Source organism: Pipra filicauda, unplaced genomic scaffold (genome assembly GCF_003945595.2).
Source record: "Pipra filicauda isolate LSUMZ 115617 unplaced genomic scaffold, ASM394559v2 scaffold94_size2452230_pilon, whole genome shotgun sequence".
In the NCBI taxonomy this organism is placed as follows: domain Eukaryota; kingdom Metazoa; phylum Chordata; class Aves; order Passeriformes; family Pipridae; genus Pipra; species Pipra filicauda.
Genome location: NW_024105142.1, coordinates 1,578,034 through 1,591,546, shown reverse-complemented (window position 1 = coordinate 1,591,546; position 13,513 = coordinate 1,578,034). Strand labels below are relative to the sequence as shown.

General features: G+C 36.2%; 1 protein-coding gene across 2 annotated transcripts in view; it reads right to left on the bottom strand.

The window, feature by feature from the left end:
- Positions 1-13,513, bottom strand: part of WDR37 (WD repeat domain 37) — a 45,078-nt gene that overhangs the window by 21,184 nt on the left and 10,381 nt on the right. For both annotated transcript variants that reach the window (XM_027720755.2, XM_027720756.2), the window contains 6 exons: positions 10,881-10,977; positions 8,344-8,439; positions 8,117-8,181; positions 4,263-4,398; positions 2,890-2,961; positions 908-952 (listed from right to left, as the gene is read on the bottom strand). In XM_027720755.2, coding sequence (XP_027576556.1) covers positions 908-952; positions 2,890-2,961; positions 4,263-4,398; positions 8,117-8,181; positions 8,344-8,439; positions 10,881-10,977 — 511 coding nt within the window. The remainder of the gene's footprint in view (positions 1-907; positions 953-2,889; positions 2,962-4,262; positions 4,399-8,116; positions 8,182-8,343; positions 8,440-10,880; positions 10,978-13,513) is intronic.

Below are 13,513 nucleotides of genomic sequence, written 5' to 3'. Positions count from 1 at the left end.
CACACTCAGTAGCACAATATTCTTTTCCTTTACTTCTGGGAATATCATGTATGGATATAGATAGATAGAACAGATTATTTCAGTTGGAAGGGACATAAAATCATGAACCAGTCCAACTCCCTGACCACTTCAGACCTGACTTAAAGAATGTTGTTAAGGGCATTGTCCAAATGACAGCCTCTCTAGAAAGCCTGTTCCAGTGCTTGGCCACCCTCTTGGTAAAGAAATCCTTCCTAATGTCCAGTCTAACCCTCCCCGGCACAGCCTTGAACCATTCCTGTCCATCCCATTGCTGGATCCCAGGGAGAAGAGGTCAGCAGCTCCATTTCCAATTCCCCTCCTCAGGGACCTGTAGACAGCAACGAGGCTGCTGCTCAGGCTCCTTTTCTCCAAAACAGACAAACCCAAAGTCCTTAGCTGCTCCTCACAGGACATGCCTTCCAGCCCTTTCACCAGCTTTGCTGGTCTCCTCTGGATACATTCAAGGACCTTCACATCTTTCTTAAATGTGGGGCCCAGAACTGCACACAGTTCTCCAGGAGAGGCCGCACCAACACCGAATACAGCAGGACAAGCACCTCTTTTGTCCACCTGCTTGTGCTGTGTTTGATGCACGCCAGGATGAGGTTTGCCCTCTGGGCTGCCCAGGCACACTGCAGGCACATCAAATCTGCTGTCAGCCAGCACCTCCAGAGCCCTTTCTGCAGGGTTGCTCTCCAGCCACTCCAGTCCCAAATTATAGATGTGCTCAACATTACTCTGTCATAGGTGCAGAATCCAGCATTTGAACTTGTTAAATTTCATCCATTAACCATTGCCCAATGCTCCCACCTACACAGATGCTGGCAAATCACACTTATTTTCTACAGTAATTAAAATAATCAGCATATGAAAAAATTTTACCTACCTGTAAGAGCCACTTGCTCAGTGGGATGAAACTTTATGGAGTTTACTGTGTGAAACAAAGTAAATTTTTAAGTTAGCATACAAAAAGAATTCTTACACAATGTTTTGTTTTAAAAGCATTGAAAAATCAAGTCATCTTGAGTCTTGAGTAATTTTTATAGTAATAACTTAGGTGAGATAAAGGTGTAGCATCAAAGAAAGCAGCTATAGTTGATTATACAACAATACATATTTTCTAGAAAATTATTTCCTGAATCTAGTACAAATAGTTCATGTTAGAGAGGACAAAGAAACCACATTCAAATAATCATAAGTGAGCTGACAGCGGATAATGCTCTGGACTTCCATAAAGAGAATTCAAGTATTCATAATTATTTCTAACTTAATGAAAACTGATTATATAGGACCATCAACGTTCTGATTGTTACTTAGGATTGCAAGATAAATGCCTGAAAACCTGATGCAAATAATACAAATCAGATTTCAGTCTTGCAACCATATGTAATCAAAATATGATGGACTTAAAATAGTCCTGCAAGAATTCTATCAACCTACAAAGCTCTTAATTTTTATTTCAGTGCATAAGATTCAATTCAAGAAAGAACTCTGAAATTATTTCCATCCATCATACAAGTAAAATAGATGCTTATGTTGTTGGGAGAGTGTGGTGTAATAAGTCTGAGAAGACGCTTCTTAAACTGAACTAATCAACAGTGCATCAACTGCTGGCACCTTTGCATCATTTCAAATCAACCGTCAAACAAGAAAAGTTTTATTAAATAAAAAATATATTATTTCTAATGTAATTTTTATATGTATGTAATTATATAAAATCTCTATACAGTATAATTTATAATTTTTTTGTTTCAACACAATTGTTAAAATACAGGTTAGAACTTACTATTTTCATGGTTATCCAAATAGCAATTTTAAAAGAAAACTATCAGCATGACAGTGCGATTGAAGTTTTTAAACATGACTTCATAGAAGCTGAAAGTCCATGCAGCAAGCAACCTGAGATATCTGAACAAATTAAAGTGTTGCCAGTTGTTTATCTGCATCTATCTTTGTGCTGTAGGAACTAGAAGACATACAGAGGGAAGAAAAAGTAGAACACATGGCTGAAGCAACTGACCACTCCCTGGAGAACTTAATTCTATTTGTATCCTTGCCACAAGGGTCATGTAATGTGCTATTTAACCAAACATTCCTGGTCAATAACTGCATTTCTCATCTTCAGGGTGCATGACTCTCCACTCAAAGTGCTCAATTCTCAACAGCAAGTTAAAGCTAAGGAAAACCTCTTCAATTTTGGTCTATAAAATTCTATATTGTAACCCACTATGAGAGAGAAGAAGGTTAATCGGGTGCTTGTCAAATTGGACACCAAAATTTAAGATTAACATAAAAAGCACTCATTGCACTGCACCTTTCCACCCAAAGAGGGGTTTAAAAAAAATTTCTGAAATATTCATACTGGGATAAAGGAAGACAAATGCCAATACATAACTAACTGTCTTCAAAACAAGATGACAATTTAATATTATGCAGCAAATTATACATGGGATCATGTGTTAAACAAAGAAGTGCAAACAGATATTCACGCAGCATCTGTATTTTGTATCCCAAATATGACACATATCCTGCAAGACAGTTAATTTCTGGTTACATAAGATTCTCTTGTTCTGCATATGCATGAGACCTCAATGAGTCCTGACATTTAACTTCCAAGTGTCGTAACTGTGCCTGTAAATTTCTTTATATGGAGTTGTTTATTCATTTAGCATTTGCAGAACTGCCTTAATGTGCCTCTCCAAGAAAGAATCATATTGCAGAACCTTCTCTGTATGAAAATTAGTGGAACTTCACAACTGACTTGTTAATGGTGTTGGCAAACCTGCAAGTGAAACCACAATAAGCATTTCTGTAGTTGTCCAAAACCCACTTTCCCTTCCCAGTTTTCACAACATGCCCTTATCTTACCTGATCCAACATGCCCTACGTACTTGACAAGGCACTTCCCTGTTTCTATGCTCCACAGCAAAGCAGTGTGATCTACAAAGATTAAGAAGTAGTTGTAAATAGTTACAAATGTATGTTTTTAATTTTTAATGCTAACAAACAAGTTATCTTCGACTGTATATAAAATATAAAAGCTTCTTATCATTATAACTTAATACATATCTCCCCCAAAAAATAGTGTTGTCCTAATCAGATTGATTTGCAGAAAGTATTGAAAGGCAAATTCTACTTTTGATATTTTTCCTAACTTGGTTATATACTTCTGTATAATGTTCCACCTGTGTATCATGAGATTCAGGAAGCACAGAGAAAGCATTCTTTGGTGAAAAAGGCAGTCACTAGAAGCAAGAATTGTATGCACAATCTATTTGCTTCCTGCATGGAAGTCCCAAATGCACACAGGTCACTGCAGAGCACTACAAAAATTTATTTAAAGAGGAAATCACTCCAAATGCCACACCTTTATCCTGCCGCACCCAAAAATATATAAATAATACAAGTATGCAAGTGGGAAGTACTTTAATGCTGAACTGGAGAATGGCTGTTTCCAAGTTAAATCAGGACAAAGACAAGACGTGCCTGTTGGTGGGCACATAAAAATTCTAACAGTTCAGTTACGAAGCCAACGTTTCTAGTCCATAATATTCAAGTCCCTGTTCCAGCTTCAGAAGACTGTCACTTCAAACTTGAGCAATTATATCTAGTTATGGTTTATTTCCATAAAAATTTTCCAAGACTACACAAGCCTCTAGATTGATTTTTGGACTATAACAGATTTAGTGACTTATTCACTAGTACTTGTTCCCCCTCAATGGGAAGGAAGGAGTCTCGTAAAGTAAAAAGGACTGAAAATAAAGATTTTTAGCTGCCCCTGTATCCTGAGGCAAAAGCCAGATGAATGCAAGAATACAAGAATATGCAAACTATGACCAAACCTACAGCTTCTACAGAACAAAGGCTACACAGTATTAGGATAGAAAGCCTACAGGGATCTCTGTATCCAGCCGTAGGGCATTCTGTACTGCACTGGAGACCAGCTCCCATCCCACCCACTCACACCATCCAACATGCTAGAGCTGACTAAGGAGAGCGTGACCTGCATGGAAGTTAACTGGCACATGCTTTAGAAAGATCAACAAGGATGTTTGAACTTTCTACAGGTTAAATGCATTTCAAGGAAATTCCAATTTTAAGACATTTTCAGCTACAGAACTTTTTTAAAAGGACCCTTTCAGTGTGGAGCTCAGTATTCAAGTATGCTTTGGATCTGTATTTGCTAGAGCTTAGGGACTAAATCAGATTTTTCTACATATTCAAGCAACATAAAATTTTACCAGCAGATGCAGTTCCCAACACCACTGGCTGAGTTTTCGCAACACTGACATCCCAAATACCATCCCTGTGGCCAACATATTCCTTTACCAGTTGACAGATTGCCCTTGATGTTGTAGTTTTAAAACTGGATACAATCTGAAATAGCAGAGAGACCAACATTTTTTTAGCACACTGACCCAAGATAAAGTAATTATCTCACGAATACAAGTAGATATTAACTTTTTCATGAGTCTTTAATGTTCTGACAGTTCACTTTTGTCAAAAATTTCACCTTTGATGACAGAAGAGTGAGCCTGGATGCAAGCATATACCTTAATTTTTTTTTCATTTTAATAATACTCCCCCTTTTTCAGAATGCAAGACAAACTATTCTGTACTATAATAATGCAATGTCATTGGAGAAATGAATTGTACAAGCGCAGAGTGCACTTCCCATTCAGTCTAGGTAAGGACTATAATAAAAAAAAAAAAAAAAAAAAAAAAAAAAAAAAAAAAAGACCAAACCCTGCAAAAGACTTTAAAACTTTCTTTGCCTATTCCCAAAGAAGTACATTTGATAACTTAAAGACAGTCCATGCTACCCAGTGTAATGTCTTTGGAAAAAAATACACTTATTACTTAACTCTAGTAAAATCCAGAACACTCACTGCTGTCTTTCTTTAAAACTGCATGAAGCTAATCAAACCAAACATTAACGGAGAGCATATGCCTGTTTATTTGTGTAATAAAACTTATTTTAAAAATATATGTCAAACTCATCTAAACATTTGATAAGCACACTCCCTCCTCAAAGACAAGCTATTAAGAGAAAAGCAGAGAAGACTCATTAAATCCAAATTAGTATGTGCATAAGTAATACCAAATGAAAGGAAGACAAGTCTAGTAAAATGGTAAAACTACAAAGCGCTACAGTACAGGAAGGCTGAAAACACTCAGTACCTACAGAAAGGAACCAAATTTCAGAAATTCTATATTTGCAGATAAAGTGGAATGCAATACTTAGGGAAAAAAAAAAAAACAACAAACAACAAACTGGAACACTTCCAGAGACAACTGAAACCAAAAGTCGTGAAAGATGACTTAAAAGTAAGAACACCATTACAAATACCCTATTTTTAACCCACAAGTCTTCAATCTCATAACCGTTCTTTGAGAAAAACTACCCGAAAAGCTTTGTTAAACTGGAACAAAAAGACAACTTCCATTTATCAGTGTTTTCCTGTGCATGCAATTACGGGCAGGTATTTATCTGACCAGCTAAATCAAAACCTTTAAATACTTCAACACAAATCACATTAAGACTTATCTACAGCTTAGTAAAAGTTAGGAAGTTAATTAAGTCTACATTTCAGTTACAATAAACCAAGGTTAAAATCCCATTAAGGTTTTGGTATTAAAATAGAAGGTCTTAAGTATGTCATTAGAGCAAATTACTTCAAAAAAGGTTTTTAAAGCTAAAAGAAAATCTGCAAGAGCATTCCAAATCCTGAGCAAGTCAACTCTCCAATGATGAAATGATAATGCCCTATTTGAATTCCAAATTAACAGCTAATATGCATTCTGGTTTCACAGCAGAAGAAGGAACAGTCATTAAGGAAGCATTAAAAGGAAAATGGGTTAATGATAAAGATTATTAGTTTGGCGACGCTGCAGAATTTCACAAGTTTTGAACAATTTGAACAAGATGCAACTTTCGCATTGAATATAGTCCTTAAACTAAAGGGACTTATGTCTGAGAAGTGGAACAGCTGAATTAAGTATTAACAATAAAGGACTAATATAGCATTCAGGTCAAACTCCAAACTTGAAGTTTTCCAGCTCTGAACCCCACACTCAAACTATGCTTGCATTCTGTCTTTCTAATGTGGAGTCAAACCCTCATGCTAAAGTTTTCTAGGAGAAACTATCCCCTACTCATCAACAAGCACAGATTTTCCAGAAGTACTGGACAGGGGTTTCACTGATCATTTAATGTCAAGGACGTAAAATTCCTTTTGGAGTACTAGAAGTTTTGAATGAACATACAGAAGATAAGAGTTCAAGAATACTAAACAACAGTAAATATCCTAATACAGATATTAATTCATCACATACTTTTTCTACACCTTTTTTTTTCTTTCTGTTTTTGCTGTTCCTCACTTCACATACCAGTAACTGGATAAACTAGGCAGGGCCTGGATTACTTCCTGCTTTGTTAACCATATATAAACAATTTTCCAAGTCAGGAAAAGAAATTTTTAAATAACATGCAACTTGCTAAAAAAGAGGTCTCTGTACTGCAGAAAATTTTTTAACTAACCTCAGCAGATCTTGGATTATCATACAAAAATAAGTGGGCAACCATATCCTGAGTGTCTTTTACCTTTGTCCTCTTTCTTAAATTCACACAGTTTCATGTGCTTCCTTCTACACAGAGGTTTTTTAATAAGGAAACAATTGTTTACTATGTAAACAAGTGAAAACTAAATACAAATTGAAACAATTTGTAAACAAACTGCAAACAAAGTAAAAATGTTTCTTATGCAGACAGGACACACTAGAAATAAGAATGAAAACTTGGTCAACTCAGGACCAGTCCAGCAGCTTACACTGTGACTGAGGAATGGAATTTCCTGTGGAACAACACTAAGCAGTAACAACAAAAACTATATAGTCCAAAAAGTTTTATTACTTTCAATTATGGGGTGAAGAAATACCTTCTTTTAAGAATCTTTTTCTTGATTAAAAAGAATCAGAGATCCCGGAATTTAGTTTAGATGGAGCATTTCAGTTTATTTTAGGATTCTGCATAAACAGTTGATGCATAAACAGTTGATGCTTTCCTGATGTTTAGCAACTGTCATAGCCAGAGATTGTTAACAAACATAACATCTTGTTAACATCAAAATATGAATTTCACATAAGGGATTCCTGCATCTACAAACAACTGCAGTTAAGTTACAGAATCTTGTCCATTAACACACACAAAAAAAATTGGTTTTAAGAGTACCAAGCACTAATTCTACTCTATCTCTTCAGAATTTGGACACTACTGGACAACTCTTGCTGCTAAAAGCATCCTCTGATATGAGTTTTGGCAATATAATATTCAGACTCTTAACTAAGGGATGAAAAGTATTCCGGTATGGAAATTTCACATGAAGGACTCAAATTAAGAATGTTTACCTCAGCATTTCCCAAAGAAAATGAACAGATTGTTTTAGTCCTAGTATTTTTTACCAATATTAAAGCAGTCAAGGATCAGCCTTCTCATAAGAATAAGCAAATAGTGAAAGTACTTTGTAGAAAAAACCTAAACTCTTTATAGGTTGGCAATGAGAAAAATGTAATCGTGTGCAATTATACAAAACGAGTGGTTTGTGAAACTTAAATCTCTTCTAATTTCCCCTGGGGCAAAAAACAACCAATCCAAAAAAACACACAAAAAAAATCCAACCCCCTATACGGTAGCAGTATAAAGGATGGACTGAAGAGAAAAGTTGTGATCCACTACCCCAGTGAGTTTGGAGCACAGTCCATTTTGGGAAACAGCATTGTTCAGTCAATACCCACTGAAGTATTTATTTTAGTTCTCTTTACAAAACAGTAATCCCACATACACACTTATGCACACTCTCTCCCCTCCAACATTCCTTCTTGAAAAAAGGCAAGCAATTATTGTAAAAATGCCATATAATATGGTTGAAGTAATGGGTATGAATGAACCCAAGATAAAGATATGGCTCCTTACGAGGCAGGTTTACTTACACACCAGCACTACTCAGCTTAAAGAAACCACAATTTACAACTTAAAGACAGTCACGTTAGTCCCACAAGTACACATTGATGAGTAGAGATTTAATTTGTCTCATACCTTGCTAGTAGATGCCTTGTAAGTTGTCTTTAATTTCTGAGAAAGCTGACTGGTACTATGACTGGCTGTTGAGACAAATAAATTCAAAGGCAGATATTTCAAATACAGCATTAGCTTGTTTAAGTAACTGGTATTAATTCCCTTCAATAACATTTTAAGTTTTGGCCAGCAAAGTACAAAAAGTGAAGTTTAAAACAGTGGTTTAGGATTCTTTGTGGCTCTCTTACCTTTTGTTTTCAGCTGTCCTTTGCTCAGTTCAGCTCCATCAATTGTCTGTCCTTCACCTGCTAAACGCTCATTCAGTGTATCGATCTCTCTACGCACTAACAGAACCAAAAATTCACATTATTACTAAAATTTGAGTATCATTAACAACATCATTAACATACTATTTAAGAGTTATGGTTAGTAAGTAATCTATTTTATGATAAGGAAAGGAAAAGAGATCAACTGCGATTTTATAAAAACAGGTCTCACCGAGACAAACCAAGACCCATGCTGAACTTTCCAGAGATCAACCTTGACCCAGATTCCAAGGAAAGTATGGGTGGCTTCTAATTACTCTCACTAATAAATGAGGCTAAGGATTAACAAAACAGCTTCTGTGAAATGCATGGCACATCTGTATTGAATTAAATCCAACAGAAGAAAACTTGCAGCATCATAAATATTTCGGCCACAGAATTAGTATTCCTTTCTCCACAAAGGTTTTATTCATCACCAAATAGCATCCCCCCTGAATGCCTGTCCACTGTTAGTTTCACAGGAAAGGTAGTGCACCAAATGTATATTATTTGTACTTTGAAATATATTTTTTAAAAGTGTAGAATGGCACCTACATTTTACATGCAACTGTTTTAGAAACACTAAATAAGACAAAAACATTTTCATTGCACATCAGACAAAGCATGTATATGTAACAAGATTACACTTTTCTGTCCTCTACAAGTCTCACCGGTGCCATTTTAACACAAGACAGAATGATGGCATCGATGAACAAATCAGATACTCATAAATGATCTCCAGTGGCTGGGCTGGCTTAAAGTTGCTCAACTTCATTTTATAGGAACATTTTCAGTGGCTTAAAGATTTTTTTCTCAAAATCTGGGCTGATCTTTAAAGTGTTCTCCTCACGTGAAATCTTACTGAGAGGCTTTAACCACACATTTTTTTGCTGCACCTGAGAAGAAATGTAGGCCTGTCTTTCACAAATTCTTTGGACTTCTTTTAAAGAAGTCATTCACTCCCAGGTTTGGAAACATGGGAGAATGTGACAGAGCAGCAGTATGACTCTTGCCATTCTGAGAATGAATTCTCAGTTCTAAGCACTATAAAAGCCAGTTTACACTTCCATACCACACTCAAGTACTTGAAATAAGCAAGGTAAGATTCTCTTTCCTGTCTTCCTACTCACATAAATCCAAACTTTCATGAACCATAAAAAATGTGAAAGAGAAGTAAACAAAGAGAGAGGCTTGTAGTTACATATGACTGAAACAAGCAGGTAGATACAAGAATTGTCTGAAAGGACTAAGACTGAGGTCTGGAAGGGATTAAGAAAAGGAAAAAAATAGAAATAAGTTGCCCTAAGGGAAAGGGACTGTACAGTTTTTCTTTGTACAGTAACTGCAACACTAGAACAAAAAATAACAGACTGAATATGAGAAGAGAAAATTTTAGAAATTGTCAGAGGGGTATAAAAAGATCACAAAGGCCAGGAGTGAATTAGAACTGAGGCAGAGAAAGAAGATGAAGAAACAGAAATGGAATAGAAGAAAAATAATCATACTCTGGGGGCTACAAATCCACCACTTGTTTTCTGACAAGCATTTCTGAAAGTTGGGCAAGGAAACCCTACTTTTCTTGCTACCAGGCAACTTCTCAGCAGGGGGCTGAGAACTCAGTTGTGCAGATTGTCACTAAAAAATGTGTACTTTTGATAATAGCCTTTAACCAACACAATCTCACATTTTGAAAAAGCAGGCAAGAATGGGCTTTTTTTTTTTTTTTAACACAAGTGTTTGGTTTAACTGTGGGAACAGATTAGGTGTGGAAAAAAAAAATTGACTTGGAGCCAAATCAGACAGATTCCACAATTCAGAAGCCAAGCTATGCAACACAGCTTCCAAAATCCAGCAAGGGAAATTGAGCAGAGGCTTTACTGTATTACTGTACAGGCTTGTGTTACTTTGGATCCTCTTACATCACCTTGGATCACCTACATTATCAGAGAACTGCACTGTCATTAAACAAATAACACCTGGAGTTTTTATCTGAGTACTCGACTTCAAAACTCATGAACAGCTGCAGGAGCTGGTTATGCAATGTATAAGCAGGATGACACAAACCCACCCCAGTATACACTTTTTCCAGCAAGTCGCCTTTCCAATTTTATTTACTAATATATCACATCATTAACCTGTAAGCATAGAACAAAGCCACAAACTTCAAAGGCAATGGAGTTTCTGCCACGTTAACATGGTGTCCACCAGAGCCTACAATGACAAGGAGAGAGACCCTTCGCTGGCTTTGCCCAAGAGTCAAGAGGGATGACACACATCAGTTCTCTCTGCTTGTGCCAAGGACTAAGAAAGCGATTTTTCTGAAAAGGTACAAACTCCATCTTCAGCTACAAGTTCAAAACAATTCTTAAACTCCCCACAGAAAAGCAACGCTAATTGCACTACAATACACAAGGTAAAGCTTTACTTAGTGCTACTATGTCTTAAATCCAAACAATCCATAAGTTTCCATAGATACTCACATTCCAAATTTTCAATATACAGGTTTTCAAATTCCCGTTCTATTTGCCCAAAAAGTTCAAGGAGTGTATTCCGGACAGAAGATGGTAGCTTAGAATCCTAGGAAGCAAAATATTGGGGTTTATAATTTTCTTTACAGATATTTTATATAAATTGCTCTTCAATTTTAAACAGTTCTCTCCATGTCCTAGCAAGAAATTAGAACTACTGCTAGAGTAGAATACAAAACAAAAAGCTCTGTGCATCATAAGCTCTGTGCATCTGTGCATCATTTTACATATTTTTTCTCTTTCAAGGGACAGAATTCAAATCACCTAGGTTTTGGGGATTTTTACCTAGATAAAAATTACAAAACCAAGATATATGTACATTTCATTTAAAAAAATAAAAGGTGGAAGAAAAGATTCAATATACTGTCAAGGTGTTTCCAGTTCAAGAAGAAAAAATACCGTTGATTAGCAAAGTAATTCAGAAGTTGACTATGCAGTAAGTTAGGAAGTTGTCAACACAACACACCAAAGCTTGCGACAAACTAACCTTTTAAATGCATTTTTAACATTTACCTACTTTTGTCACTAACCATAGCCAAGTGTGAAGAAAACTGCAATTTCTAATCCTTCCCTCCCCAGATATTACTCAAGCATCTCTTCTTCACAGAAAGTATTTTGAAGCACATTCACAGAACAGGGCTTATTTGTTTTCTTCAGCATAACAGCACAGCAATTCCAAGGTACAAAAAAACAAGTACGTAATAAAAGCTAACACAGGATTTAGATGATCTGAGCTCACCATGTAAAAAAATTCTACTAAACCTGTTCTATTCTTCAGTTGCCTGTAGATCATAATACAGAAGTTATCTTACTGCACTTATTATTTACCCAGGTACCCAGCTATAAGCTTTTTTGAAAAGAAGTTTTCAGGCTTTACCGAGCCTCACCCTGACAGTGAAAAAGCTCAATTTCTCCTTTGTAGCAATCTAACCCATTATCTCCAAATTAAGTAAGACAACAGCTTTTTACTGGACAAACCTGTAAATAATACAGCTGCATTCAAAAACCAAGAAATACATATGTAAGGAAGTAAGTTAAAGAATTTTAAAGTGAATTTAATATGGCATTATATATTATCAATATATCAATGGTCATCTATCAAATATGCAGGGAATGTGCCCATCTACTTGCTAGAGAGCAAAAGTATGTAATTTCAAACTCCTGAAATCATCAGCTATGAGCAAAAAAAGAAAACTGAGTCAGTTTCTGCCACAGCCCAAACTACTCTTTTAAGTCCAGAAGTACAGAAGAAGCATTACTAGAATGGGACTACCAGTGTTGGCAGAGAAAATCACCCAATTTCAAGAGAGCTTCATGATTCAATGCAAGCTCAAGGATGATTATAGCTTGTTTTGTTCTTCAATGTTCCAGCAATTCCATATCCATCCCGCCCATACCTTTCTCCATAGCCCAGGTAACTGTCCTCAGGAACAGCCAGAAAGGCCTTTCATGATCCCGATTTTATAAGTTATTTCTGAACAGAAACCACTAACAGCCACGGTACAGAAGACACTTGCTTTGTGCACAATTCAGTTTTACACCAGTTTTGCAGCTGGTTTAAGCCATGGCACTGGGCTGAAAGAAGTGGTACCACGCTCCTTATGCCCCCCAGGTCATTCCTTTCTGCATCTTCATCTGCCTCGCCTTTGAGAGGGTACTTTTGTTCACACATTTATAGACAATGAGAATACAAAACATACCCAAATTAAAACCAACTTGAAACAAAATTATTTAAATACTAAAGAAATGAAACGCTATTAAGAGAGACACTTAAGTTAGAGGAATTGTTTCTAATTCAATAACCAAATAATTTCATACATCAAGGTTATGAAAGAATCTAACTTATCCTACAACTTTGGAAACCAAAAAGGAGATGTAGAAAAGGTTTTCAATCCTGTTCTCGAAGTCTGAAAGCATAAGCAAATCTAAACTTGTAATGAAATAACCAGCATAGTCAAATGCATCCACTTCCTTTATTCTCTTTAAAGTTGGCATTATTTAAATTAGCTTATTAAAATAGCATGTAATAATGTTATCTGTTTATCTGCAAAAGCACTTAGCTAGATCTCATGCAGTTTACAGCTCCACTGTGAAGGGGCATTAATACTCTACTTGTTAGAATCTGCCACTGGCTGTTCAAGGTCAATGAAATTAAAGATGGTAGACAAAACATTTAAAACATTTATGTATCACTTAGAGTTTGCTAAGAAATACTAAAATAGCTTAAAATTTTAGTGTACTAGGCAGAAACGACAGCATGTCTTGACCTCTCAGCTGCCATTCATTCCTTTCCTGAAGTAAGGTTGCCATAGGTCCCGAATGCATGAACAGTTTTCTATCCAAGTACTTGCATTCTCAAATCTCCAGATGACTGGAAGTAACAACTTGGGCTCTGTTAGTTCCCAGAAAAATAATGCTATGATTTACTGAATAATAGATTCAACTAAAAAGATTCACTGACAAGACACTCCATTTTCCCTTCAGAGGATCTGCAGACTCCAGAGTGAGGTTTCTCACAGCAAACACTATTAGTGTTTTAAACCATCTCTCTGATGGAGTTTTGCATCATCTTTACCAGGCCCACA